Source organism: Silurus meridionalis, chromosome 18 (assembly GCF_014805685.1).
Source record: "Silurus meridionalis isolate SWU-2019-XX chromosome 18, ASM1480568v1, whole genome shotgun sequence".
NCBI lineage: Eukaryota > Metazoa > Chordata > Actinopteri > Siluriformes > Siluridae > Silurus > Silurus meridionalis.
The window spans coordinates 5,911,624-5,937,443 of record NC_060901.1 but is presented as its reverse complement, the minus strand read 5'-3'; the positions used below and the strand labels follow the sequence as shown (position 1 = coordinate 5,937,443).

The window sequence follows — 25,820 nt, the reverse complement described above, 5'->3', positions numbered from 1 at the left end:
TTTACTGTAACTATACAGTACACTGAGCACTGTGTTTCCCACAGACCATTATTACTGCCACACAAACCATGATGGTCAAGTTCAGATACGGTTCACTGTGCTAATCCTAAAACTGGCTCAGAGAAGGGTTGTACAGTGTGATCACTTCCTGTAGCACTCCTGCAGCACTCCTGCTGAACGAGTCTTCTCCAAAATGAGCTCCACAGTTTTATAAATGAATCATGGAGGGCATGTTGTTTCTTGTCCTATTTGGCTGCGACATCAAGAGTATCCATTGTTCCAAGGCATAACACTGGATTCTGTTCCCTTCTTTATTAGCTACAGTTATTGAATATGTAGCAGTACTGGAGTTTATAAGATGTAACCTGTTATATTACCTCAGACTATTGTAAAACTTTAGAAATGTCACATAGGTTATATGTCTTATGATTAGATTTTAATCTTCTAACAAAATATATTGAACTAATGGCTTATTTAATCAAAAAGGTGCCTCTGTTTTTCCAGAGACAAACTAAAAGAACAATGTAATAAAATGACTTCAATTTTAAAACCATTTAGAAAAATTTGTGTAGCCAGAACTAATATTTTGCAACAATTCTGTGTTAGTGTTTAATACCCACAATGATGTTTGACTGCCTGCATAGAGGGACAGTAGAATTAGGCCTCTTCATCTACACCTAATGAGCACTTCAGCAGCACTGTAGTCTTTTAGGCTTTCATGTTTTCTCACCTCATCTGTAGGCACTGTTCAAACAGATACAAATTTCATGCCAATCAGTTCACAGATTGTTAATTAGCCAATCTGAGACTATAAACCAGAATCATGCACCAGTGTGTAACTGCACTGCATTTTCTTCAAAATTTCTGAATATCAGCCATGTTGCCCTGTAATATTAGAGTGACAACCACCAACTTCACAGGAATAACAAATACAGCAACAGTCCAAAATCAGCATATCAAATATTTGAGTAAACTTATTTAATGCATTTCAGGACCACTTGTCATACTCCAAAACATACAAAACAATTAAAATGTGCATTATTTTCATTGTCCTTCGTTTTCCATAATGTCCGTAATCCAGGACTGGAAACTGGACAGACTGGTAAATATGGCTGGTTTCATTTGATCACAACGCTTAAGCCCCAGTGCCATCATGCCAGCCAGATAGTATTGTCCATTCTTTTGGCACAAAAGTGGTGCACCAGCATCACCCTAAAAAGATAAAAACAGGAGGTTGCTTTCAGTAATAAGAAAATCCATGATCAAAATGTCCTTGCTGACTTGTTTATTCTTAGCTAAGATGAACTTCATACCAGGCAGGATGATGAGGCAGCAGGTTGTGTGCACAGCAGGACAGTGGAGCTGAAAACCTGACCCCAGCCACTCCAGCAGGCCTGCTCAGGTAGTGGACTCACTCGGGCCTGATAGAGAATATCGGGACTCAAGTCCGCTAACAGAGACAGAAGAAAGAAAAGATTAGTCTTAAACTACATTAGGCAGAGGATATAAAGGCCATGCATGTTTGAAGCAAAGTTACATACATAACCTTTTATAACCCCATCCTGTTGTCACACAAAAGGAGCTTTGATCAAACGTCAAGTCTTCATCTTGGATACAAGCTGGGTTTACTGAAGATCCTGGAGGAATTTAAAATCATAATTAAAAAGGCCAATATCGTCAAGGGTAGAGGAGGTGTAGGTTTTCAATCCAACTAAGCAGCAGTCACAGCGGATTGGCTAATGACAGCCAAGATAAACTAAACAGGTAGAATCAAGTAAGGATTCTGTTTGACTGCAATGAAAACATGCACCTCCACTATCCCTTCATAGATAAGATTAGACAAACCTGTTCCAGGATAACGGTTTCTAATCATGGTCTTTGAGTACATGCTGTCTGTTCCATCTTTGCAAACAAATCGAGGGGGTTTAGCTGGACCTGGTCCAACTCCTCCTTCAAGCACAACCTTAACTTGCAATAGAATTTTGGTTCAACTCTGATTCAGTAGAATCAGTTGATTGGGTTTGATTCCATCACATGGATTTAGTATTTCTGCAGCATTTCTTATCCTGCACATTTTACTGTTTTTCCACAAACTAGATTTAACAAATTGGACTAAGTGGAGGTGTTTGAACAAGAAAAATACCAAAATGTACAGACCAGGGTGTTCTCCAGCTCCAGGGTTGGAAACCCTGGTCTAGTATGTGGTATCGTACCTAGTGGAGCTGGAACACTCAGGTAAATGAGGGCGAGGTCATGCAGTGGAGGGAAGCTGCCATCATAAGGCTGGCTGTAAACTTCCTTGATTGGCACTTGCTGAATTTCCATCGAATCGAGATCATGAGCACCGAGTGCCACCATATCTCCAGCTCTGCAGAAGCAATCAATTAAAATCCTCAAGTAGAACCAATTTGTTAGTTAAAAGATATCAAAAGGCACAAAACTGTTTGCACATGCTGTTTTTGTTGGCTTACTCAGCACGACAGTGGCGTGCAGTCAGAACCCAGCGTTCATCAATGAGGGTACCGCTGCAGTAGTGAGTGCCTTCGCTTTGCAAGCTGACCTGCCAGGGCCAGGAGTGTGGACACGCCTCAGTCACGTTTACCAACCTCATCTCACCACTGGCAGAGGATTTCAAACCTACATAACCTTGATCCAGTTTGCAGGGTTCCACCTCAGCCTTGCCACAGTTTTTTACTTGCATGAGTGAGAGAAGAAAGAAGAAGAAAAAAAAAAAAAAAAGTATAATTTTTTTTTATTTATAGATAGATAGATAGATAGATAGATAGATAGATAGATAGATAGATAGATAGAAATATTTTAACCAGTTCAAATTTTTCCAAAAGCTATTGATCTGTCCAGCCTTCCTGGCAAGTCTATTACATTTTTATCCCATACTCACATTGCTTGTAGATTTAAACCTTTGCCACTAGTATCTTGAAGTTTTTAATCAGTGTAAACTAAAATGAATTGATTACTGATTTGCATGAGGAATGAAATTTCATTGGCAGTAAGAACAACTAGCTTTTGCAATGTACCTTCTGAAGACGCTTCCATTACTGTACATCAAACCTAACTGCATGTACAAATTAAGGTTTTATGCAAGGCATAGAAGAGAAATCCAACGACACAAACTAGTCTAGGAGAGAATTTTGGAGAATTTTTGGTCTTTTGGAGTTGTCCCTTTATGGCATAATACCCACTTTTATTAATTGTTCTTGAAAATACTGAAAATGTTTACTGTAAACTATTTCAGCATCTCATTTAGTATTATATGGCATTGCATTAGGTATCGTACAAATTATTAATTTAGTCCATTGTGTTTTGAAATCTTTACAGAATAAATAAGGGGCTTACCTGTATCAACATTGGGATGAGCCAATTGTGTTTTTGCTACACCCCCCACCAGGATAAAAATAAATAAAATACAAATAAAACATTAGCACATTACAGGCATAACTTTGGTGAAAAAGAGAGAAGAGAAAAAAAAAAAAAGTACCTGTTAAGTCCTTGAACATGTAATCAGCTCCAAGCTGACCTTAAGGTGAAAGAAACTGCAGTCAGTTACAGTAGAGGGCCACGCATTTCACACCCAGCCCCTCGGTGGTAAACCTGAATCAATCCACCTCTTAATACAATCATTATAAAGAGAAATGCAGAATAACAGAGCGCTGAATCAGACAGGAAAGCAAGAAACCCAATGAACAAGTCTCCTTTCACTTCAGCCACAGCCGTTCCACATCATCTCTAGCGAAAGCATCAATATTTACACATTTTGCTAATGTAATCACAGGCTCATTTGAAATGAATGAAAATTGTGCACTTTTTTCATGCTTTTTAAGCTGTTTTGGCAGACCTTTCCTCATGATTTCCAGCTTTTCAAGAAAACTTGTATATACATCTGAGGCCAAATCAATTTCTTCAGTCATTGTGACGTAAAAATACAGCTATTAAATCCAAATATATTTGACCTTGTGCAAATTGCTACAGATGCGGGCTCTGACTAGTGCACTTTCTGACCATCCAGTCAAAGTTACTGTAGATCTGCTAGATGGCCTCGGAAAAACTGATTGGTTAAAGCAACAGCCTTTAAGCAGCATGAAATGCATTTTTAAAGGCCTCTCAGCAGATTTTGACCCTGGCAACACGTGATATGAAGACTGAAACCTGAATGCATAGAAACTCCAATGTAAACAGATTCTTTGTAGCAGCCAAGAGAGGTGCTAGGAAAAAGAAAAATAGACTACTGGGAAAAATTTAATGCAAATGTCATAATGTATATGATTCATTTGATTTCTAAAAAATAAATAAATAAAAAGGCATACCATCCATTGTGGAATTTATCCATTGGATATATAAAGTAACTCTGGTGTAGACTCCTGGTTTTAGAGCACGAGCACAGCCCACACCCCAGCTAACGAGTCCGGCGACTTCATAGCGTGTTCCTGTGAAGCATGACAGAGGACCCCCAGAATCTCCCTGTGTAGAAGGACATAGTGAGGGGGGAAAAGGGAATAAAATATTTTCACTGGACTTAGGTGGACATGTAAACATTGCTAAAAAGTCAACATGTGCAATAGCACACATTGTATCCGTTTCATATACTGGAATATCCTGTACTGTACCTGACATGCATCCACACCTCCAGCCATTTCTCCTGCACACACCATCGAGGAATAGATAAGCCCTCCATATAATTTGATACAAGAATTAGAATCCAGTATGGTAACATTAGCTTCTTGTAGTCGGTCAGCTCGAGGGCCACCTGGACAGATAAGTGTGTCAAATGTTTGTTAAAAGCTTAACATATTGATTAAAAGGTTGTTGCAGTGAGAGTCACTCTGAATATTCTCCATCTGTATTCGTCTCAAAGAATGGATGCTAGAGAAGTCATATATGCAAAATATTACACAGCATTGTTGCTAAATTTTTGATTTGATTGAACATTTTCATGCAATAGCAGCTTAGCTTGGTGTTGAATTAAATGTTACTTCTAAAGTCCTTCTGACTCACAGACTACAAACAAGTATTTTGAGATCAATTGGTGTATCGTTCACGAAAGGAACCTCCAGTGCCGGCACATTGAGAGGTCACGTTGCGAGTTTTCCAACCTGGGAAACTTAAAAACACACCATATAGTCTGATTAACATGAGAGTTCTTTTCAGCCAATTTTTCAAACCATATGGACATAAAACTTCACTCTTCCTGCCTCATCTGCTTTACCATTCCCAGACTTCAAAACCATTGAACTTCACCAGTAAGCAGTTCAACTAAAATAGAGGCACAATTTCTTTTCTTCCTCATTTGAAAGCTACTCTGGGGTTGCAAACATTCATGCTAAACCAGGAGGTGTCCAATCTTTAACAGAGAGCACATCAGGTTTTCATTCCAACCAAACAAGGGCCACACCTGATAGCTATTGAAAATGATAATCATTTCATTTAAACAGGATTTGGTCAAATTTGGTGTGGACTTGCTTGGTTGAAATGAAAGCCTGCACCCACACCAGCCCTTTGTGGAAAAGTCTGGAAACCCCTGCTGTAAACTCAGATTAACTCAAGAAGACAGAAACTGGAGACAAACTTACTCTCAGACGTGAAACCCCAGCCTGTAACAGTGCATTTATTCACTAATGCCGAGTCTCCGCTCCAGACGGGGATGGGCCTCACACATTCATCAAACATTAACGGAGTCTGTAGCTTCAGCAGGGCGATGTCGTTCTCTTTGGTTACGCTGTTATAGTTCACATGAGTGATGATTTTAGCCACTTTGGCAGTCTGAACAGAAGGCAAGAGTAAATGAAAACCAAGGCTGATTTTTAGCAAGCTTTTCAAGAACACAGTAGGTATATAGAAGGGATAATCATGAAATAAAAATACTAACAAGTCAACTTCAAAAACAGGAAGTAAACCCTAAAAACAAATTTAACTTACTTTTCCACAGGACATTATCAAGTTTCTAATCTCATACAATGCCACAAAGCTTTTAAAATAATCACATTTTAAAACGGATCCTAGAAGAGAGAACCAGTAAAACACTGATACAGTTTTGCTGTTGGGAGAGAAAATAAATAAATAAAAAACACCCAACCACTGTGAAAGAAAACGGATTAGGATACATGTGTATACTGACCTGTTGGCATGACTCGGTGTCATTTGTCAGATCATGCTTCCCAACCTTCGCTGCCCAGTATGATTCTTGGGAATATCTTTGGGAATATCAATGTAAGCAGAGTGAACATCATTTGTTTCTCATAGACCACAAGTTCCAGCCTCTTTCTGAACACCATGAAAAATGTGGTGTGAAAGATGTGGTCACTTGAGTCATCAGTTTTGTGATTTGTTGCTTAAAAGTTTAATATCAGACTGATAACTGATGAGACGAAACTGCTCTAGGACCTCAATAACAACAAGCAACAAGTGAACCCAATACAGATTCAGATCGGAGCATCCCTACTTCTGATAGTTGTAACTGTCCTGGGTGAAAATAGAATCTATCCCAGAAATATTGGCAAGAAAGCCAGAGTGCCAACCATCAAAGCCAGTTTATTAAAGCTAGTCAACTAACTGGAGATTGGAGAACACCAGACAACCTGGAGAAAACCCATTAATAAACCATAGCAGACCCTGAGCTAAGAGACACCTCTCTCACCACCATCCTACCCAGGTAGCTTACATCCAAAGAGTATATCCCACATTTCACAATTTGCAAATTCTCACTACAATTCAGCAAATTCATTTGAATTCTTGCAGCTTGCATTGAGATACATTTACCGTCTGAAACAATGGGCAGCTGAGACAATCCAGTACTGGTCGAGAACGGCTCCACCACAGGCTGGTATGTTGGCGAAAGTCAGCAGTACCTGCCAAGGCCAGGAGTGAGGCCATGCCTCTCTCCCACCAACAACCCGTGCCTCTCCCTCCTCCACATTAGTAAAGGTTCTCACACCTGCTATGGCTTAAAAATCACACAAAACATCAGACTTAAGTTATATAAAAGTTATACTTTAATATAGATATAGTATACTTGAATTATACTATTTTCAAGTATACAGTTTAAAAGTTAAGCTGTAATCATACCACTAAGCTTCTTCTCATTTGTGGTTCCATTATGATCCTGGGATGATAAGGATTCATTCTTCAGTGTGAAAAGCCGTCTAGCTTCAATGTTTACAGAAAGAGAGGGAGACAAAAAGAAAAATATATTTTAATGATCTGTTTTTCCTCAAACCTGCTCAAAGGCCTCAGTATATACCGCAAGAGAATGACAAGCAGTATACCAAAACTTACCATTTCCACAATTGAGCAACATGAAGACAAGAAATGCAACAAGAAACATCACGTTTCTGCTTAAAATGACCATCATAGCTTTTTTTTTTTAAAAGAGCTATAAATCACCAAAGAACCAACTAAAACAAGCTAAGAGAGACAGAGAAACCTCCCGTTTTAACACCTGCGACCAAATCAGCACTAATTAAAGTCAATCAGTGGAGGAGAAGTTCTAGCATTTCGCCACAAGGAGGCAGCAAGGTATCTAATATAGCACTTAAGGGCCATATGACTCACTTATTGATTCGGGTTTTTCGATGAATCGTGCTTGAGAATAAATTGTGTTTGCATGCCTGTATCTACTGAACTTCATGAATTTCTGATGAAAAATAAATGTTAAATGTATGTAATATTTCATTGTCATTTCTCTCATTGTCGGGAACTGCTTTATCCGGGTCAGGGTCATGGTGGATCTACCCCAGAGTCTACCCTTGGATAAGAGATCAGCCTAAACCAAGCACACTTCACACACTCATTCACACACGGGGGCAATGGATCTTATCCAATCCACTTATTGGCATGTTCATGGGATTTGGGAGAAGACTATAATACTTGGAGGAAACCCAAGAAAACATGGGAAGAACATGCACAGGACCTTACACAAGTAGAAACCAAAGCTCAGGATCAGAATTTCTGCACCACCCAGTTTTCTAGTCTGCATTCTTACATTCTGATTTAGCAAAATGTTTACAAAGTAGGAAGCAGATACCATTCGTTGAATTAAACCTTGCCAACCCAACACTGACTTCCTAACACATATTCATAACATCTTTGTGCTGATGAACGTCTTGCACCACCACCGTGTTTCAAAATGAAGAAGTTAGACTATTTACTGTACACTGTCTCCAAACCACCCACATGAACTAGTCAAATACCCCCCAAAGCCTTTCATGGTGAAACCATCACTGCATACCTGCACTCTGCAATACTGACATGCCACTTTTTACCTAATTACTTATAGTACCGTGTGGTTTCTTCCTGAGTAATTATTACATACTTTGAACAGGGGAAGTGGTAGCTCTATGGTTGAGGCTTTGGCTTAGAAGGATTGGTTTAGAACATCTTTTGCACAACATTTTGTCTCTTTTGCACAACACTTTGTTTACATTTTTGCTACTGATCACTTTGTCTCTTTACAACAGGTTTACTGGCGGAGCTATTCTGTGTTTTGTGTATTGTTTTGCACTGTCCTGTGTTGTCTTTGCACTGTTTGCACCAGGTTGCACACATGCACTTTATGTGGCGAGGACTCTTACTAGTCTTTAGCCCTGTGTTTTCTGTTTCTGTGACTGTTGTTGTATGTAGCATCAGGGTTATGGAGGAACGTTGTTTCATTTCACTGTGTACTGCGTCAGCTATAAAAGGGTGAAATGACAATAAAAAGCTTCTTGACTTGAATAGAAGGGTGGAGGTTCAAGCCACGGAAATGCTAAGCTTCCACTGTTGGGCCGTTCACACTCTCCGCTCCAGGGATGCATTAGCATGGCCGTCCCAGTATCTCAACAAGATGAAATATTACTGTACTATAATTTAGTAAAAAATGATTTTCATGAACCACATGTACCTTGCTGTATTGTTGAAGGCACCACAGCCATGCATTTCTTTGCAGCGTTATTAGTAATATAAAGGAATGACAGATGACATGTTATTGTATGGATTTATTTGAAATCAAATACTTTTGTACAAATCAGTCCTGAGGCCAGAAATTCAGAGCTTGAATATTTTTTTTTTTAGATTTTGTGATAGTTTAATATCTGATCTTGTTTTATTGGTGCAATGTGACCTATGTAGAATGTTAATTCATTCTACATTATAGTAGAAGTTTATTGGTTTACAGTGAATGCACCTTATTTAGGAAACTACTTATGTGGCAGTTGATCTCCTTAAACACATTAATTTGCTGATTTTGTTGACAAATTTTATAGACCATGAAATGATCTACAGTACCTGTGTGTACTTGAATGAGCCATGTTTAAATAGAGTGCATAGAAGCATGAATGAATAAACTGTGGGATCAAGTTGTGCTTCAGTGCTTTATTGTGAGCTCAAAAATAAATGATGCATGAAAAAAGCACGTACATACAGCATGTATATTACAATGCTGAACTCTTAGGGGGGTGGAGAAAACCTTCCAGCAATCACGCATAAACATTTACTGTAAATACCACCGGCATGCAGCCATCGTTCCCTATTTTTCATCTTTTCCACTCGTACATTAAAGATCACGTTTACTATATGGAGCGATTTGCTTATCAGCTACAGGTATCCTGTCTTTCAAAGCTATGAATAGGCAGATCTTATCCCGATATCCTTTCCTTCCTCTGCGTTTTTGGATATCAGAGCACTTTCTAGTATCTGCTTCCTGTTGTTGTCTAAATTATAAGGTCACACTTCAGAACTTAATTTCACCAGTCCATGTTTTTTTTTTTTTTTTATAAAAACAAAAAAATAAGAATGTAATCTGTTTCCTATTAAATGAACCACATCGAAACACTTATAGTTTATAATAATATAAGATCTTCATCAGTGTCATAGTGGAGAATGCGCATACATGTAAATCCCTGTGAGAAACATACAAGCCTTCAGACATAGCCAGGGGTCGTCCATTAAGGAAATTCTTTATTAAGCAAAAGGAATGTGATTGTACATGGTATTTTTTTTAACACACTGCTGAAGGTTTTTTATGACAGATGAACTTTTCCTGAAATTATAAATATGACTTTAGATGGATAAAACATCCTGATTTCATTTAAACAGTCGGGAAAACAGCCTGATTTGCACATTGTTGCACATCATAACTATGATGTTCGTCATTCTGGATTTTCCACACCGAGAAAAACTTTTACAATTAAATTAAAAGCAAAAAAAAAAAAAAAAAAAAAAGTAATATAAACGAAGGTGACCTTCTCAGCACAGAATTAATTTTAGGATGTTTCTGCACAATTCAAAGTCACTCGTACAATCACGGATAAAAATTATACACAAAGCAAAAGACAAAAAAAAAAAAAATGCTTCTGCATCACATGAAGGATGGCGTTATGTGGACAGTTTTGAGGAGTCCCTTGTCCTGCTGATCTGAAGTCACTGAAATGGATGTTTGGATGAAAGCTCCTCAGGTATGCCAGATGCAGCACGTTACCGAGATGCACGTTGTTTCAAGGGACCTTTTTACGATTTTTTTCAGTTCTGATCAGAGATCAAGTAAAGCTAAAGATACGCCAAGTCAATGAGGCTCCATTATTATCCGCCACGTCGTGCCGCACTGCTGTGGTGTGGATCCTTATCGTTAAACCTGAATCTCCTTTTACAGATTTCTTTTCCAGCACAATTGATTACAGAAGGCGCTTTTAAAACAGTCAGCTCAGAATCTTTGTGTGTGTATATGCATGTGTGTTTCTCCGTATCGACTCAGCAAGCCCTCAGTAAGGTAATCTCCTGATTGTGTTTGAAAAGCTCCTTTATCCTCCCTGAAGTTTCTTCTCCAGTCGGTCCAGCTTGGCCAGGTTCTCCTTAAGCAGCTTGGAGCCAGGAGAGAGCTGGAGAGCTCTTTGGTAGTACGTTCTTGCTGCTACATAGTCTCCCTGCAAAAATAGAAGCACATCTTGAATGGATATAAATAATTCGACCCTCCTTCAATAAAAATAAGTATTCATTATATATTAAAATATAACAAGAGAATGTTAAGAAGGGGGGAAAAACACAGTTCAACAACAAGCTAGAGCTTTCACAAATCAATTGTGTTCTAAAATCTATACAGGGACAAAAGTATTGGGACATCTGACTTTTTTCTTATCCTAGAGATCCCTTATGTCTGTGTTACCTTCTGTCTTTCCCTTTAAGTTACACTGCCATAGCGAGTTTTTCCGGAGTCCCCAACTGCACAGTGTCCTTAACTTTTATACAACAATAAGGACACTTAATAAATCCATATCTTTCTCTCCCAGTCACCCCTCTCTTCTCTTTCGGTACAAGTGACCACTGTTCCTTCCCCTCTCCACTCCTCAGATCTGCCTGCTTTATCCCAGCCTGCATATGTATGAGGTTCTCTTCGATTGGAAGCCCCTCTGTGCAGCTTGGGATGGTTTTACATCCACGACTTGGGAATCCATGAAATGAAGGAGCCATACAGGAGCTTTGAGGATGGATTTAGACTCTAGTTAATGTCAACAGTCTGCTACACTGACACGGGACAACAGTGTGCATTTGATCATCACTGCACACCTCAACATCAGTTAGCTGTAATAAATGGACATCCGGTGCCATCCAGATGAGGATGGGGTTCCCCCTCTTAAGGTTTCTTCCTTATGCCATCTCAGGGAGTGTGTCCTTGCCACAGACGCCATCCGCTTTGCTAATTAGGGACAAACTTACACTTTTACACTTTTTTACCACATTATCTGTGTAAAGCTGCTTAGAAACAATGTCCATTGAATTCAAAATAAATTAAACTGAACTTCTCTAGCAATATGTAGTTCTTTTTTAAACCGAGATAGAAAAGCACAAAGATAGAGGCACACAAATGTATAGAGAAGAAGCAGAATTAAATTTTTCCTTTACTTGAACTATGAAACCAAAAACCTGTTCTAGCATGACAATGCCTCTGTGCACAAAGCCAGCTCCATGAAGATATTCTTTACATGGGCTGGAGTGAAAGATCTTAAATGGGCTTTGCTTTAATCTGACTGCACCCCAGGCCTCCTCCACCTCATCAAAATGAGCAAAAACATCTCCAAAAGCACAGTCCAAAATCTAGTGGAACATCTTCCTAGAAGAGTAGAGATTATTCTAATAGCAACATGGAGACATGGGATGTTTTGAAAAGCAATTATGGACTTTATGGTCCTAATTAATCTTTTGATTGTGTTGAAAAAGAGAATTTTTCAGCCTGAAAAGTGACTCTTTATCTTCAGATCAAAATCTTGAAATTAAGAAAATTGACTCAAACAATCTGATTTCATATTTATGAAATTAAAAAAATTCATAATCTAAATGCCAACTGTTCCATCCAAAAGAAATGAAGTGAAATGGGAAAGAAGGGAAAGAAGGGTCCGGGCGAGGGGGTGGGTCAGTGAATAGTAAATTGCTCTTAAAAACTGGTGAATTTGTTAACAAACTTGCAACAAACAGTTTGTCAGGTTGTATTAACATGGGCCAATGATACTATGCTCTGATACTATGCGTGTGCCAAGAGAGCCTCCATACCTTTATATGCTGTATCCCACCCATGTTCATCCAAGCTTGTGATTGGTCAGGCTTCAGTGCAACAGCGAGTTTGTAGCTCTATGAAAGAAAATCAGGCAGATTCACCTTCAGTAACAACTTTAACACACTCACATTCGATATTTGCGCACACATACGAATCCTCCTTGATTTCTGCAATATCAGCAAATTATTTTCCAGGGCTTTCCCCCCAAAAAAGATCTCCATACATAAAAGCTCTTGCACATGAAAGAACAAATGCCAACCTTAATGGAAAAATCTTCGTAACTGACCTGGATAATAAACATGGTAAGTAACATAATTCTTTTTTTTTGTTTAAACTTCTTTTAAAAATCAGTATTCATTACCCTTATGAGAGAACTCATGCAAATCTGCCAACTGCACAAATTAATAAAACAAGAAGATGCAAAAAAAAGGGGGGAAAACAAAGTTCATACACTATACGGGAAAAAAGTACTGACACCTGACTTTTCCAGCTGTATCTGGTTCTTCCCCAAACTGTTACAACAAAGTTGGACACAATTGTATAGAATGTAGATGTGGTGGCATGAAACGAAGTCAGCTACATGAATATATGGTCTACATGGGCTGGAGTGAAAGATCTTGAGTGGCCTGCTATAGAGATTTGATCTCAACTCTATTGAACACCTTTAGGATGAATTGGAACGCACTCTCAAGTCTTTCAGCTTGCTCCAATATAAGCAAATTATTTTCCAGGACTTTTTCCCAGTTCAAGTGCGATTCAGCGGAGCTTTAGTCCTTCAATCTGCCCAGCTCTCTCATCTCGGCTCAAACAGATCAGCTCCCATAGGTTCTACATTCATGCTAATACAAAAATTAATGCCATCTCCGCTACTCCTACATTAGCGTTCTCCTGTATATGATCTTCACTGGGAAAATTGCGAATGAGAAAAGAAGCACCAATGAAAACCTGATTTTATGCCATTGCGACTGGTCAGATGCTAATTTCTTAGAGGAACAATTACAACTAAAAAAATAAAGTAACAATGACAAAGTGCACATTTTATTACAAACATATTGTCAGGGAAGAAAAGACAAAATGAAGCAAAAACATAAAATGAATGAGAAAAAAAAGATAAGTTTTGCCCTGACGATTTTCCTGTGTTTGAAAATCCATGAACACATTCGGACCAATCAGAATTGAGCCTTCCAATAATTTAACAGCGCTGCAGTGTAACAAAATCAGTCTATTAATATCTCTGAGGTAACCTGACTTACCAAAAATGATACCGAAACTCTTCCAGGATTTTCATGAAAAAATTAATTTCCCCCAGGTCTAATGTTTTTTGTCACATGACCCACACAGTCTTTCCTCATTGTGTGTACTCTCTTTAGGTTCTTATTTTTTTAGTCTCCTTCATTGTAGACATCCCAGCACCAAGTAACTCTATACTGTATTTATATTGACCCAAAACTGTCTAACGGAATTGAATACATCTTTGTCAACCTGCAAACCTGAGAACAGCCTTCAACGGCCAAAATAGGACACAGGCGAGGGCCAGGAGAGCTGGAATCTATCCAAGCCTGAGGAGAACAGCCAAGAGAACTGTATTTACAGGAAAGGAGTGAGATTACCAGATCAGGCAAGCTAAAACAGAACCGAGCTGGAAAAGGTAAACATCAAGCTTGATTAACACTTGGACTACGGGAATTCTCTGAAAACGTGTCATGTGTGGCTTGAGATAAAATGACGTGGTTATTTCAGTGTCGGTTGGAAGGAGACATCAAGACGAGGCGGCATGTTTGAACTCTTTCTCTCTCTCTCTCTCGCTCACACACACACAAACACAAAATGAACTAACCCTCACTGCATTGGAATTCTGCTTCTCAAGCTGCAAACATCATCTGAAGACTTTCTTTTCTTTTTTCACCTCCTTATTGTGTTTGTTTAATTCAGAAGAGACTCAAAGCTGTGCACTAAATAAAGTGAAGGAGCAGCGAAAGAAAAGAAACAGCCGAGAAGGATGGGTGAATGAAACAAAAGAAAAAAGAGAAAAAAAAAACAACGTATAAAGAATGAGAGAAAAGGAGAGATGTGGGGGGTGTTTGGTCAAAAGCACCTCAAAAGCTCTGTCCAGCTCATTCATCTCACGGAGTTGGTTGCCCATGGAGAAGTGAAGCTCCGCTTTCACTGAGGGGTCCATCGGCTCCTGCTGCAGCGCTCTATCTAAAGCGTCCAAAGCCTGTAACAAACACAAACAGTAAAATATTCCACTTTGTATAAATCCTTTAATGCAGATTTTACTAATTTCATCATCTGGCCATTTTGTAATTAGTCATAGCCACAGCTGCATCACATCTGCAAACCTTAATTAAACAAAAATTACTCGCGCTCGTCTGCAGTAATCGTCATGCAGTTCTGCTCCACACTGCATTCTATATTATACAATTATTCTGTATGTGATCCATTGTATATCCCAGATTATCCTCATATTTAAAAATCATCTGTATATACAGTGTATAACTTTTGTCAAGTCAGTTATGTACATATCCTTTATTGTACATTTATACACACACATATATATATATATATATATATATATATATATATATATATATATATATATATATATATATATACACACACACATATATATATATACATATATATATATATATATATATATATATATACACACACACATATACACATATATGTATGTATATATATATATATATATATATATATATATATATATATATATATATATAGTGCCTTACACACATCCTGCACTTATATCTTATTTAACTTCAAACATTTGTTCATATGTTTATATTTATTCTTAGTGTACCTTCTCTCTCTCTCATACACACACACACACACACACACACACACGTATGTATCTAACAATACGCTAAACTGAATTTCTGTACACTACAATAGTAAAAGTTATACATTTTCTAAATACAGTATAAAAAAATAAAAAAGTAAGGACACAGTATGTGTTTTTCAGGTTTCCATATTCAGCTGATTAAAGCATTCACATGACAATTATTTCTTGCCACAGTCGCCACTGACTCTCTCATTAGGGACAAACTTATACATTCTTTAACATTAGATCCCTTGTTAAAAGCGCTATACAAATAAAAATTAATTTAACTGAATTGAACAAGCAAAATAATTGAAAAAAAAAAAAAAAATGCACAAGAATATAACAGCTAGCTTATTCAATATTACTGGCCAATATAATATCTCTGGCCAAGCCTTCATTGGGCATGTTGGAAACGCAGGGGCCGATTATTTCGCATTCTGTTGCTGTGAGAGCTGCACAGCTCTCTGTAGGACAAATGCTGATTTTTTTCAGCTTAGACTGAATCAGAAAAGGCAAGGAAAGGCTTTGTGTACTCATTCACTGATTTAACTCAGTCCAGGTGCCTGGAGGTTTGTGGTCAAACCTTCAGTATAACAATAGTCAAAAATAGCAGAAAGAGATAAAGACTGGTAGCAAAACAACAGAAAAAAGCCCTTGTTACAAAGCCAAAACCTCTAAATCTGTAGTCACATGAAAAAAAATCACGATTTCAAAGTGAAAAAATTGTTGCGACGACTGGTTTAGAAATGATTGAGCATGTTCAGGTTCTTCAACCATGTGTTTGTCTGCCAGAACTGTGCAACTACCATATAAGTACGTAAGTAACTAAATATAAACCTGAATCCAGAGTCTTGACAAGAAATATTAAATTGTAGTGCATTGCTATTTTTTTGTCAAAAAGGTCAACATGTGTCTATTTTTCTCACTCCAGGGAAAAAAAAAACTGTAGACTACAGCACAAGAGCTTTGCAGCTATAAATATTGTAAAATGCAAATTCGATATTAATTAACACTCAGTGTTTTAACACGCTTGAGTCTTACAATACTGAACTCCAACACAAACCTCAGTGTAGTTTCCCTGCTTGCTGTAGATTGCAGACAGCAGGCGGTAACACTCTATACAGCTGTTGCTTTTCGAAATGATACCCAGAGTCATTTCCTCGGCTTCTTTTGTGCGGCCTGCCATCGCCAACACCTGCGCCTGTACAGACAGAAAAAGAAAGTCTTGTATATAAAGTCTTATATATATATATATATATATATATATATAAGACTTTATATACATATATATATATATATATATATATATATATATATATATATATATATATATATATATAAATAAATAAATAAATATATAAAAGTTTTTTAAAAAACAGCAAAACAGCTGAGCAAGATCTCACCAAAGCAAGCCAGACGTCCTTGTTGTCTGGCTGCAGTGCCGCGGCTTCTTGGTACAGCTGCAGAGCCTCCTCATAGCGACCAGTGTTATAGTACAGCGCTCCCAGAGGAGTCAAGATATCCACCTTACGCACCACCTGCAGCGCCCTGCACACACACACGCACCTCAAAAATATTATATATCTCCATCTTCATGAAGAGGGTGAAGTCCACAGGAGTTAAGTCTGGCGAGTAGGGTGGGTGTGGAAGTGAGCTCGTTTGGATTGTTGTCCGACGATCATCATGCACAAGTTGCTGAATAGTTTAGACATTTTCTGAGGTCGAGCACGTTCAAGGTCTTCCTGATCACGCAGAATTTCCTGTTTGCGCTTTGTTCTAAATTGCTGTCCATAATGAATATCACCAGTTAGCACCATTAGTCTAGACCTTTTTTTTTTACACAACCTTGTAAATATTAAAAAATATATACAATTCAATATATAATACATATTTGCAATAACTGGCTACACTCCGGGAGCACTGAATGTTTTTTTAGTGCTGAAGATGGATTGACGAGTGCAGGGTTCAGTTTAACATGCAAACAAAGTACCAAGGTCATGAATTTGCATTGCATGAGGGTGCTTTTTAAATATGCAACATTCACTCTGCTGGAATGAAGCCCCAGTGTCTTTACATCCTCTGTGTGATTCTTCAGGCAAGTGAGAACTTTTTTCCGAATCGATTAACTGAAGGGTGAGCAGTTCCACTGCAGTAAGAAAGTGTACCATTTCCGAACCACTTCACACACACAAAAAAAAAAGAAGAAGCAAATCAAACACTCTGAAGGATCAGGAGAAACGATTCCACTGCCTGAGTAACTAAAACGAATTTTTATTTTTCCCTCTATAACTGAAGCTCTTGTCATTTTCACGATTTTATGTGCTGGGCTGCTGCCACATGATGGGCATTTTTATTAGGAGCAAAAGTACATGCTATTCTTTTTGTTCTAATACATGCAAAATAAAAGTTTGTTTAGATCGTAAAAAAAAAAAAAAAAAAAAAATCTAAATATGTGAAATTACCTACAATTTATGTTTAAACCGATTAAGATCTGGTTTTCTTGAGAACTGAAAAGTCACACTGATGTGCACTCCCTTTCCTTTTATTTTTGTTTCATTCCTGTTTATTTTGTCAAGTTGGTGAAACCGGAACATCTGGTTAAACATCAGCAACTGCTTTTTAACGCTTTCAAATATACCCTTCACTTCCTGTTTATTTATAGCTTTCAACCGCCATACAGGAGCTGCCTCTCTCATTTCACGCATATTAATCATCTAAAGACGTTACCTTCATGCACTAAATTTACCATAATTTTAACCTGAGAATTGTATCTTTTAGACAGAAATTGAAGAGTTCCTCAGCTTACCGTTTATACCAGATCTCTGCCTCTTTGTTGCCATTAGAGGAACGCAGCAGACGGGCCAGATTCACCATGGCAACGTAGTGAGAGGGCTTCAGCCGCACGGCATGCTGGTAATGAACGGCTGCTCGCTCGCTATCACCTGAGAGAGGAACATAAGTATGTAATACTGGGACCGGAATCGAATTATTACATGATCTGACAGAAAAGATATACAGCCGACTCAAATTTAACTGAATTTAATTTATTACATTTAAACAATTGGATGCAAGTGCATTGATGAGCTTTGTTTTAATAAAAATATAAAAAGCCAAAATGATTAAAACCCTTAGAAAATGTATAAAATAATATATATATATATATATATATATATATATATATATATATATATATATATATACATAAAATATCTGAATGTCATCAATACAAACTACAATACAATGGGTGTGCTTTTTTTCAAATAACACTGCTTATTGTTAGAGGGTGATTAATGTTGCTTTATTAGCTCCTTTCTTTTTTACGAAGGGTGCCAATAATTCTGGAGTGGACTGTGAATGCTGTTTGGCTGTCGTTGAGGTAGAGTAATAATGGGACTCTGACCCGTGTCCACCAGGAACACTCCATAATTGTTGTGCAGGTCAGAACTGTCTGGACAATTCTCGATGCCCTCTGTGTAAATCTCATTCGCTTCTGCAAACCGCTTCTGCAACCACACACACCAAAAACAGTCAAAAACAGAAAAACAGCTTTTATTCTTTAAATGGGTTCTAAATACCTCAGCTGGAAAAACATATATGGAGTAAATATATAGAATAGAAAGGTGTTAGATGAAAGGATCAACAGATACACAGAGAGAAGGACAGACCTGGTCAGCGTAGAGAGAAGCTAAGCTGGAGTAGGCGTCAGCAAACTGTGGCCCGAAGCGAATAGATTCCTTTAGCATGTGCTCAGCTTTATCCTCCTTCCCCTGGGACCTGCACAAGATCATTACAATTTTTATTAGAAGACTGGACAGGCACAATACAAAACTGTGCTTAAGCATAAGTATTCACCCCCAACTTTCACACTTTGTAGTGTTAGTTGTACAGTACACACAAACGAAACAACGTTCCTCCAAGACCAAGGTGCTACTTAAGACAACACAGAGTTACATAAGACACAGAACTCACAAAGACATAAGCAGATCTACACACAGGACTATATTCAGTATGGAGAGTTACTTTGACAGAATTTGGTATATGTTTCTAAAAATGTAGTTTGTTTATCCAAACTTTTAATGCCACATATTTTTCTTCACTAATTGGGGATTTCTCCTTGACCTTGTGATCCAATTCACCTAGAGCAGTTCAAAGGGATTTAGGTGCGGTGACTGGGCCGGCCATCGATTTAGACGCTTTAGACCTTCATTGTCTTGTTGTATAGTAAAGTCGATTCCAACGAGCCACAGTCCAGACAGAATTCATGGTGTGGAAGTATGGAATGGCAGCCAAGTTGGTTCAGTATTCCTCTCCCCAACCTTCTCTGCTCCAAAACAACCCCAAACTATAAATCTTCCACCTTCATGTTTGACTGTAGGGGTGAGGCAGTCTGCTAAAGATCATCTCTATAAAAGATTTGGTGTTTCTGAACTTTTGACAAGCACTGTATCTCTCAATACGCAGGTTAGTATTTCTATTTGTCCTTGAGATTGATGAACAGCACTTTAAAGACAAAAAGAGTTGTGGTTCTGTAGTCATGCTAAAGGTGAACTAAGAAGTAAAAGGGCACTTATATTTTTGCTCCTCTCACCCCCTAACAGGATATCACTTTTATTGCATTGCATTATTTTTACATTATGCATTTTTTTTTTTTTTTACCAAAATTTCCTTTTACAACTTATTTGGTGTTAGTTCTCTTCTAAAGTACATTTCAGCCTAATTTACACTATATATCAGCATAACTGTGTGTTATTCTTATAGGGTTTTCTATCGTCTCTTGAAAGTCTCTGTATATACAGTAAGTGTGTATGTTACTTGAGAAGGTTGCCCAGGTTGAAGAGTGCACGGTTGTGTTGGGGGTTTATGTCAAGCGCTTTTCTGTAGTAGAGCTCGGCCTCCTTCGTGTCGTGAGTCAGTGTGCCCAGGTTGTTCATGGCACTGGCATGACGAGGATAAAGCCTACGGGGGGCGGGGGGGAGAGGGGGAGAGAGAAGAGAGAGAGAGAGAGAGAGAGAGAGAGAGAGAGAGAGAGAGAGGGGTGTATGGAGACTTCGTTAAGCTGCTTGAGGATTACAGCCTCATTTCTCACTACAGATTTCTGCAAATAACAAACGAAGGGAATCACAGGAGAGACCTTTTTAAATAGATGATTTCAGGCCAAATAACAATATACACTAGGTCTTTTTACACTTTACTTTTTACACTAGGTCTGCATTTTCTTCAGCAAGTATCATTGCTGCCTTACAGCTCAATACTCCCTGGTTTTATCCTGAACTGAGTGTGCTCTGTATCTGTAAAAGTTCCCTATGAGTTCTCTGGTTTTCTCCTACATTCCATTAAAAGCCAATGGCTGATTGTACACTGTAAATGTGTGTGTGTGTGTGAGTGTGTGTATGGTCTGTCCTATTGATTAACTGGTGTATTAACTAGGGAAAATTCACATTTTGTACCCAGTGCTCCTGAGATAAGCTCGCATATGACTGGCTAATATTGCTGTGATTGACAGGGGATTAATTCCTCCCACTTTTACTCTTTTGGATCCCATCATTAGGAATCAAACTATGTTTCATTTGCACAATCAAAACCAGCCATTTTTCATAGTTAAATAGGCCTCATTGAATTTCTTTCAAAATGTCCACAAACATTATAAAACACTCGTGAACCATCATTATACCAACCAATTTTATAACAAATTCCAACAACTGATGTGGAATGTTCAGTTGGTCTGCTTATATTTCCAAAATAAACACAATTACTGTTCATATATACACACTCACTGACCTGAGGGCTGTTTTGTAATGGTGAATAGCTGCTTGGTTTTGTCCTTTGTCCTTCAGGAAGTTGGCATAGTTGTAGTGAACTTTTGCATTATGAGGTAATGTTTGAATACCAGATCTAAAAGTAAGTTTGGAAAAAAACAACAACAGTAAAATTCATATCTGTTTTAAAAAATAAACAAAAATACTGCCTACACCCATGTGATCTTGTTTAAAGATAAAGAATACGACATCAGATTTTCCAAAACACACATTCCCCATCAGTGACCTACGACACACTCGCGCACACACACACCTGAAGAGAGCTTCTCGGGAGAGCCAGATCTCATTCTGCTGCACAGTTTTCCAGGAGAACAGCAGGAGCAGCAGCAGCATGGAGATGGTGAGCGCTGCTGCACCCCAACGACTCAGCACAGCACACAGCCGGTTCAGCCCATGCACCACCAGAATGCAGTAACCCATACTGCAGAAGGAGAAAAACAGATGTATAAGACATTCCATACATACAATTCCAATAAATCCTAAATTATTAGCAGCATAAAAAACCCAGCAGAAATATACAAGTAAGCCACATTTTTTAAAATTTATTTGTAAGTACTTACAAATTTTTTTGTTTTAAGAATTACTTAAAAAAAAGCTTGAAAGCTGTTTGGGTTTTCCAAATGATGAGGCACCATAAAGAAATTTCACAAGTCATATTCAGCTTAGCACAAGAATAATTCTTGCAGGTAATTTGGTTTAAGACGGTGAGAATTCCCGGAGGCTGAAAACGGTGCCTCGAAAGGATTTTCCACGGATGACAATCTGATTGCATTCGGTTTAATAATAGAGGTCCAAATCCGTATAATTGTTTTACTGTGTGCAATGTTTATTTTCGAAGGCATTTTCCTGCTCACTCTCTAGGAGGGTGCCATTAATTCTGGCGCAGGCTTTTTTGCTGCAAAGTACGTTAAAGCTCTTTCCGTTATCGAATTGTAGGAAGGTTGTCCTCTGTCTGTCAGTTGTCTCCTGTCACTTTGGATAAAAGCATCAATGTAATGAATAAATGTGAATGGATATTGAGGATAAAGATGTTTTTGATTAGCTCTCGAGCTCATCACACCGGCAGCACTGCCCACCGCCTGGAAATCTAAAACCTGCCTAGAAAATGTAGCACTGGAGCCATTATATGTATCAGATACCTGAGAAATGGTAATACAGGTTCGAGCTGTTTTCTGAATCACATTAAATGCTCATTATACTCCAGTGCACAGATACATAATCTCCACAGGCAAGACTGGTACATTCTGAAATCTCATGTAACTCGTGTGTGTGTGTGTGCGTGTGTGTGTGTGTGTGTGTGTGTGTGTGTTCGCTTCTCCATACTCACATAATATGTCAATAAGCTGAACAGTGCAAAAAGCATGCAATAGAGCACTGAGTGTGTGTGGGGGGGCGTATCTGTGTATGTGAAGTGAAAACAAAAGTGAGCTGAACAGGAGGAAAGAGCTACAGATCGACAAAGAAAGCAAACGACAGATGCATGAACAGAGATGAGTGAAAATAAAAGGATTAGTCAGATACAGTGAGACAGATATACAAACAGAGTGAGACAAACAGATATGCATTAATAGGCAACAACAAAGACAGATATTTCTATATCTATAAAGAAAAAAAAAACGATAGTGAAAGAAAAGAAGGGGATAAAGTAACTAACAGACAGACAGAGACATTGGGAAAGACACAGAAAACAGACCATGCTAAATAAAGAAAGAAACAGAAAACATGAGATTAAGAAGAGAGAGAGAGAGAGAGAGAGAGAGAGAGAGAGAGAGAGAGAGAGAGCACAAATGAGAAATAAGATAGAAGGCAAGAAACACTGAAAAAGCAGAGCGATAGATAAAGAGAGTGAGAGATCGACTGATACACGAAGAACCCATTAATAAAGGACATTGGTGGTACATGGTATAATCACGGCATAACCATGAAGAAGAAAAATGCAAACAAAAAAGAAGAGAAAATTTGCAGCATAAAATCCGGAGAAAGTAAAAAAACCCAAACAAACAAAAAAAAAACCATGTGGGATTCCTTCTTTTTCAAACAAGTAGATAAAGAGTACTTAACCTAGCAAACACTCACAATCACTAAACACAGTTCTCACTCCGTATCACACTTATACACAGGGCTTTTCACACTCATCTCACTCTCTCTTCCAATTACAAAGCATCTGTCCTCACAGCTCCTCTTTTCCATGAGGAAATAAATAACTTTGGAGCGAGTCACTTCTGTTTCATAATTAACACATAGATCCTCGTCCAACGCTAAAACTCTCACACTGAAACATTTAAACCCAGGAGTTTTCTCAGGTCTATGTAAAGATCCAATGTCATTTCTTCATGTCCTACTCCCCACCCCAACAAGAACACCAAGATTATCAGTGCCTCAGCGTGTGTACTTTGCTAGCTTGGCTAGACTGCTTAGCTAATCAGAAAACACGTTTTTGTTGGTGGATTTTTCACTTTGTGATCTAGTAACTACTTGGTTTTAGGGCTATAAGCTAAAAGCAGGAAGAGTATCAGTCTGTTACACATCAACATGAGACAAACTACAGGACACATGAGTGGCTTGTCACATGCTACTGTAGTGTGAGGTAAATTAGCTTTACCACTGCGTTTGCTAAATGACGTTTGCTTGCGAATAGCACAGGACTATAAAATAAAAGGGAATCAACCCTTAATGTTTTGGTGAAACATAACTGAAATATCTTAAGGTGCAAAAGTATGTTATAGACAAAAAAAGACATTCTAAGCGAAACCTGGGAATGAGGTTTAAAACGTACACAGCCTTGCATTACAGCTTGGTTTCTTTTTGCAACAAATTAACCTTTACAAAAAGAAATTGTCGAGCAGAGTGTGAAGGTGTTCTGAAAAAGTACGAATGTACGATACATAAAAGCTGTAAAGCTGCTCAACCAATGCTGTGACTATATACAGCGTCAGGATCTTTACCTGTAAACTTAAAATGCACTAAACCATGTGCTTTTGTCTTTACTCACATGTTTTTCAGTTTTGTTTTACGATAATATATCCTATAGTTTAATAAAAGCTCATAGCTTAAGTTCCATCAACCACATCACTGTGAGAAAAGCTTTACTGGAAGGACAGCTGTAAGCTAATATCTGCTAGCCAGCTAAATAATGACCCGTGAGGTCAAGAAAAAAAAAAAAAAAAAAAAACATAAAAAAATCCTCCATGCAGCTCCATGAAGATACTCGAATAGAAAATATAATTCTAAATTAAAAACCAGGTTTTAATATAAAAAAAAAAAAAAAAAAAAATGTTTTGACTGACTAAGACAAGGCTGAGGTAACAATAACATAGCTAGCTAGGATTTACCTCAGCGTTAGCTGACATTACATGCAAACAATATCCAAAATACATGTACTGTAAATTATTTTTAGGCTTAAATAAAATGAGTTGCCATACAAGTTCCTGTGAAGACATCAGTACGCCCAAAGCGACTTACTGTTATCACAGTTATACAACTAAGGTTAAAGGCCTTGCCCAAGGGCCCAGCAGTGGCAGCTTAGTAGTGCTGGGATTTAAACCCATGACCTGCCGATCAGAAGTCCAACATCTTATCCGCTGAGCCACCACTTCCCTGAACTAAAGAAATTATAATTGTCTGTTTCGAATTATAGTAAGACCTACTACCAAATTGGATGCTATAGACAATATTTATTTTTCTAATACCCCTCAATATTTTTTACCAGTCAGAACTGAAAATTGAAAACAGCAAATTTGAGTTATACCCTATGTAGTGAGCATATAAAGTGAATTAGAGGTAAATTGCACCAAATTTTAACAAAGATTTTTCGTGTAAAATAAAGATTAATGGTGCAGGAAGAAATAAAAGAAATGACAGTGAAGCTCTATTGCTAGTGTTTTCTGGGAAAGTAGAACATTTCAGGCTCATTAATATTCAACTATTAGGCAGCATATAAAGTTTTAGTGTCATTTGAATGCAAATATAAGTGTGTTTATTAGCTCAGTATGGTCTGAGAAGTTAAAACTGATTATCTTCTGCTAACATTTACCCACTCGTGTCCTAAAGCCAGGTTAAATGCCAGTGTGATCCATTACAGCATTAGCATTATGCCCTAAGGTGGCTGTGTGTGTGTGTGTGTGTGTGTGTGTGTGTGTGTGTGTTCATTACTACAGAATTAATTATGCATTATCTGCAAATGACCTTTTATTAAACGTTAGGCCTCGTTATTAAAATTGCTGTGTTCAATTACTTACCTGGGACACTAATGTCAGAGTCTCCCAGCTACACATTATTATTTCTTGGAAATTGGGGAAGAAAGGCTCACTGAAGCAGATCACACTCTGCTAGCAACTGTGTGTGTATGTGTGTGTTATTCTAACAGCACAAAAACGAAAGGGGAAGGGGGGAAAAAAAGACTACTAAAGCTAAACTCAAATTCATACAGCACTAGAAGGCAGAAAGAAATCCCTCCAGAGCATTAAAATATATGTATAGGAAAAGTGCACAAGGTGAAAATCTCCTCTTTGACATGTGGTGAGAATCTTTCTGGCCGAGAGCGGCTCGGTGAATGCGGTGTGGATTGTTGAAAAAGACAGCAATTGTTGGGTAAAAAAAGAAAAAGAAATAAACTGAAAGAGCT

General features: G+C 38.0%; 2 protein-coding genes across 3 annotated transcripts in view; both read right to left on the bottom strand.

Annotated features, from left to right (window-relative positions):
• Positions 1 to 963: 963 nt before the first annotated feature.
• ovch1 (ovochymase 1) lies at positions 964 to 7,459 on the bottom strand. The gene is made up of 14 exons (XM_046872584.1): positions 7,288 to 7,459; positions 7,078 to 7,158; positions 6,772 to 6,955; positions 6,131 to 6,206; positions 5,586 to 5,775; positions 4,623 to 4,762; positions 4,323 to 4,476; positions 3,497 to 3,535; positions 3,355 to 3,390; positions 2,472 to 2,694; positions 2,214 to 2,368; positions 1,542 to 1,637; positions 1,314 to 1,450; positions 964 to 1,212 (listed from the first exon to the last, which is right to left on the bottom strand). Exons 1-14 carry the CDS (start codon positions 7,361 to 7,363, stop codon positions 1,045 to 1,047), a joined length of 1,755 nt encoding a protein of 584 aa, XP_046728540.1. The 5' UTR covers positions 7,364 to 7,459; the 3' UTR covers positions 964 to 1,044.
• Positions 7,460 to 9,925: 2,466 nt separating this feature from the next.
• The window catches only part of tmtc1 (transmembrane O-mannosyltransferase targeting cadherins 1), a 44,126-nt gene continuing 28,231 nt past the window's right edge, over positions 9,926 to 25,820 (bottom strand). For both annotated transcript variants that reach the window (XM_046873212.1, XM_046873213.1), the window contains 11 exons: positions 21,450 to 21,617; positions 21,159 to 21,272; positions 20,193 to 20,336; positions 19,046 to 19,154; positions 18,781 to 18,883; positions 18,187 to 18,322; positions 16,784 to 16,928; positions 16,444 to 16,581; positions 14,628 to 14,750; positions 12,529 to 12,606; positions 9,926 to 10,907 (listed from right to left, as the gene is read on the bottom strand). In XM_046873212.1, the coding sequence (XP_046729168.1) occupies positions 10,785 to 10,907; positions 12,529 to 12,606; positions 14,628 to 14,750; positions 16,444 to 16,581; positions 16,784 to 16,928; positions 18,187 to 18,322; positions 18,781 to 18,883; positions 19,046 to 19,154; positions 20,193 to 20,336; positions 21,159 to 21,272; positions 21,450 to 21,617 (1,381 nt within the window). In that variant the 3' untranslated portion in view covers positions 9,926 to 10,784. The remainder of the gene's footprint in view (positions 10,908 to 12,528; positions 12,607 to 14,627; positions 14,751 to 16,443; positions 16,582 to 16,783; positions 16,929 to 18,186; positions 18,323 to 18,780; positions 18,884 to 19,045; positions 19,155 to 20,192; positions 20,337 to 21,158; positions 21,273 to 21,449; positions 21,618 to 25,820) is intronic.

Coding starts and splice junctions, on each gene's coding strand:
- ovch1 (XM_046872584.1), bottom strand. CDS start 7,363: ATGATGGTCATTTTAAGCAGAAACGTGATGTTTCTTGTTGCATTTCTT. Junction 2,369..2,471: donor GCACGCCACTGTCGTGCTGA/GTAAGCCAACAA, acceptor TTGCTTCTGCAG/AGCTGGAGATATGGTGGCAC. Junction 1,638..2,213: donor GAGTGTTCCAGCTCCACTAG/GTACGATACCAC, acceptor AAATTCCTCCAG/GATCTTCAGTAAACCCAGCT.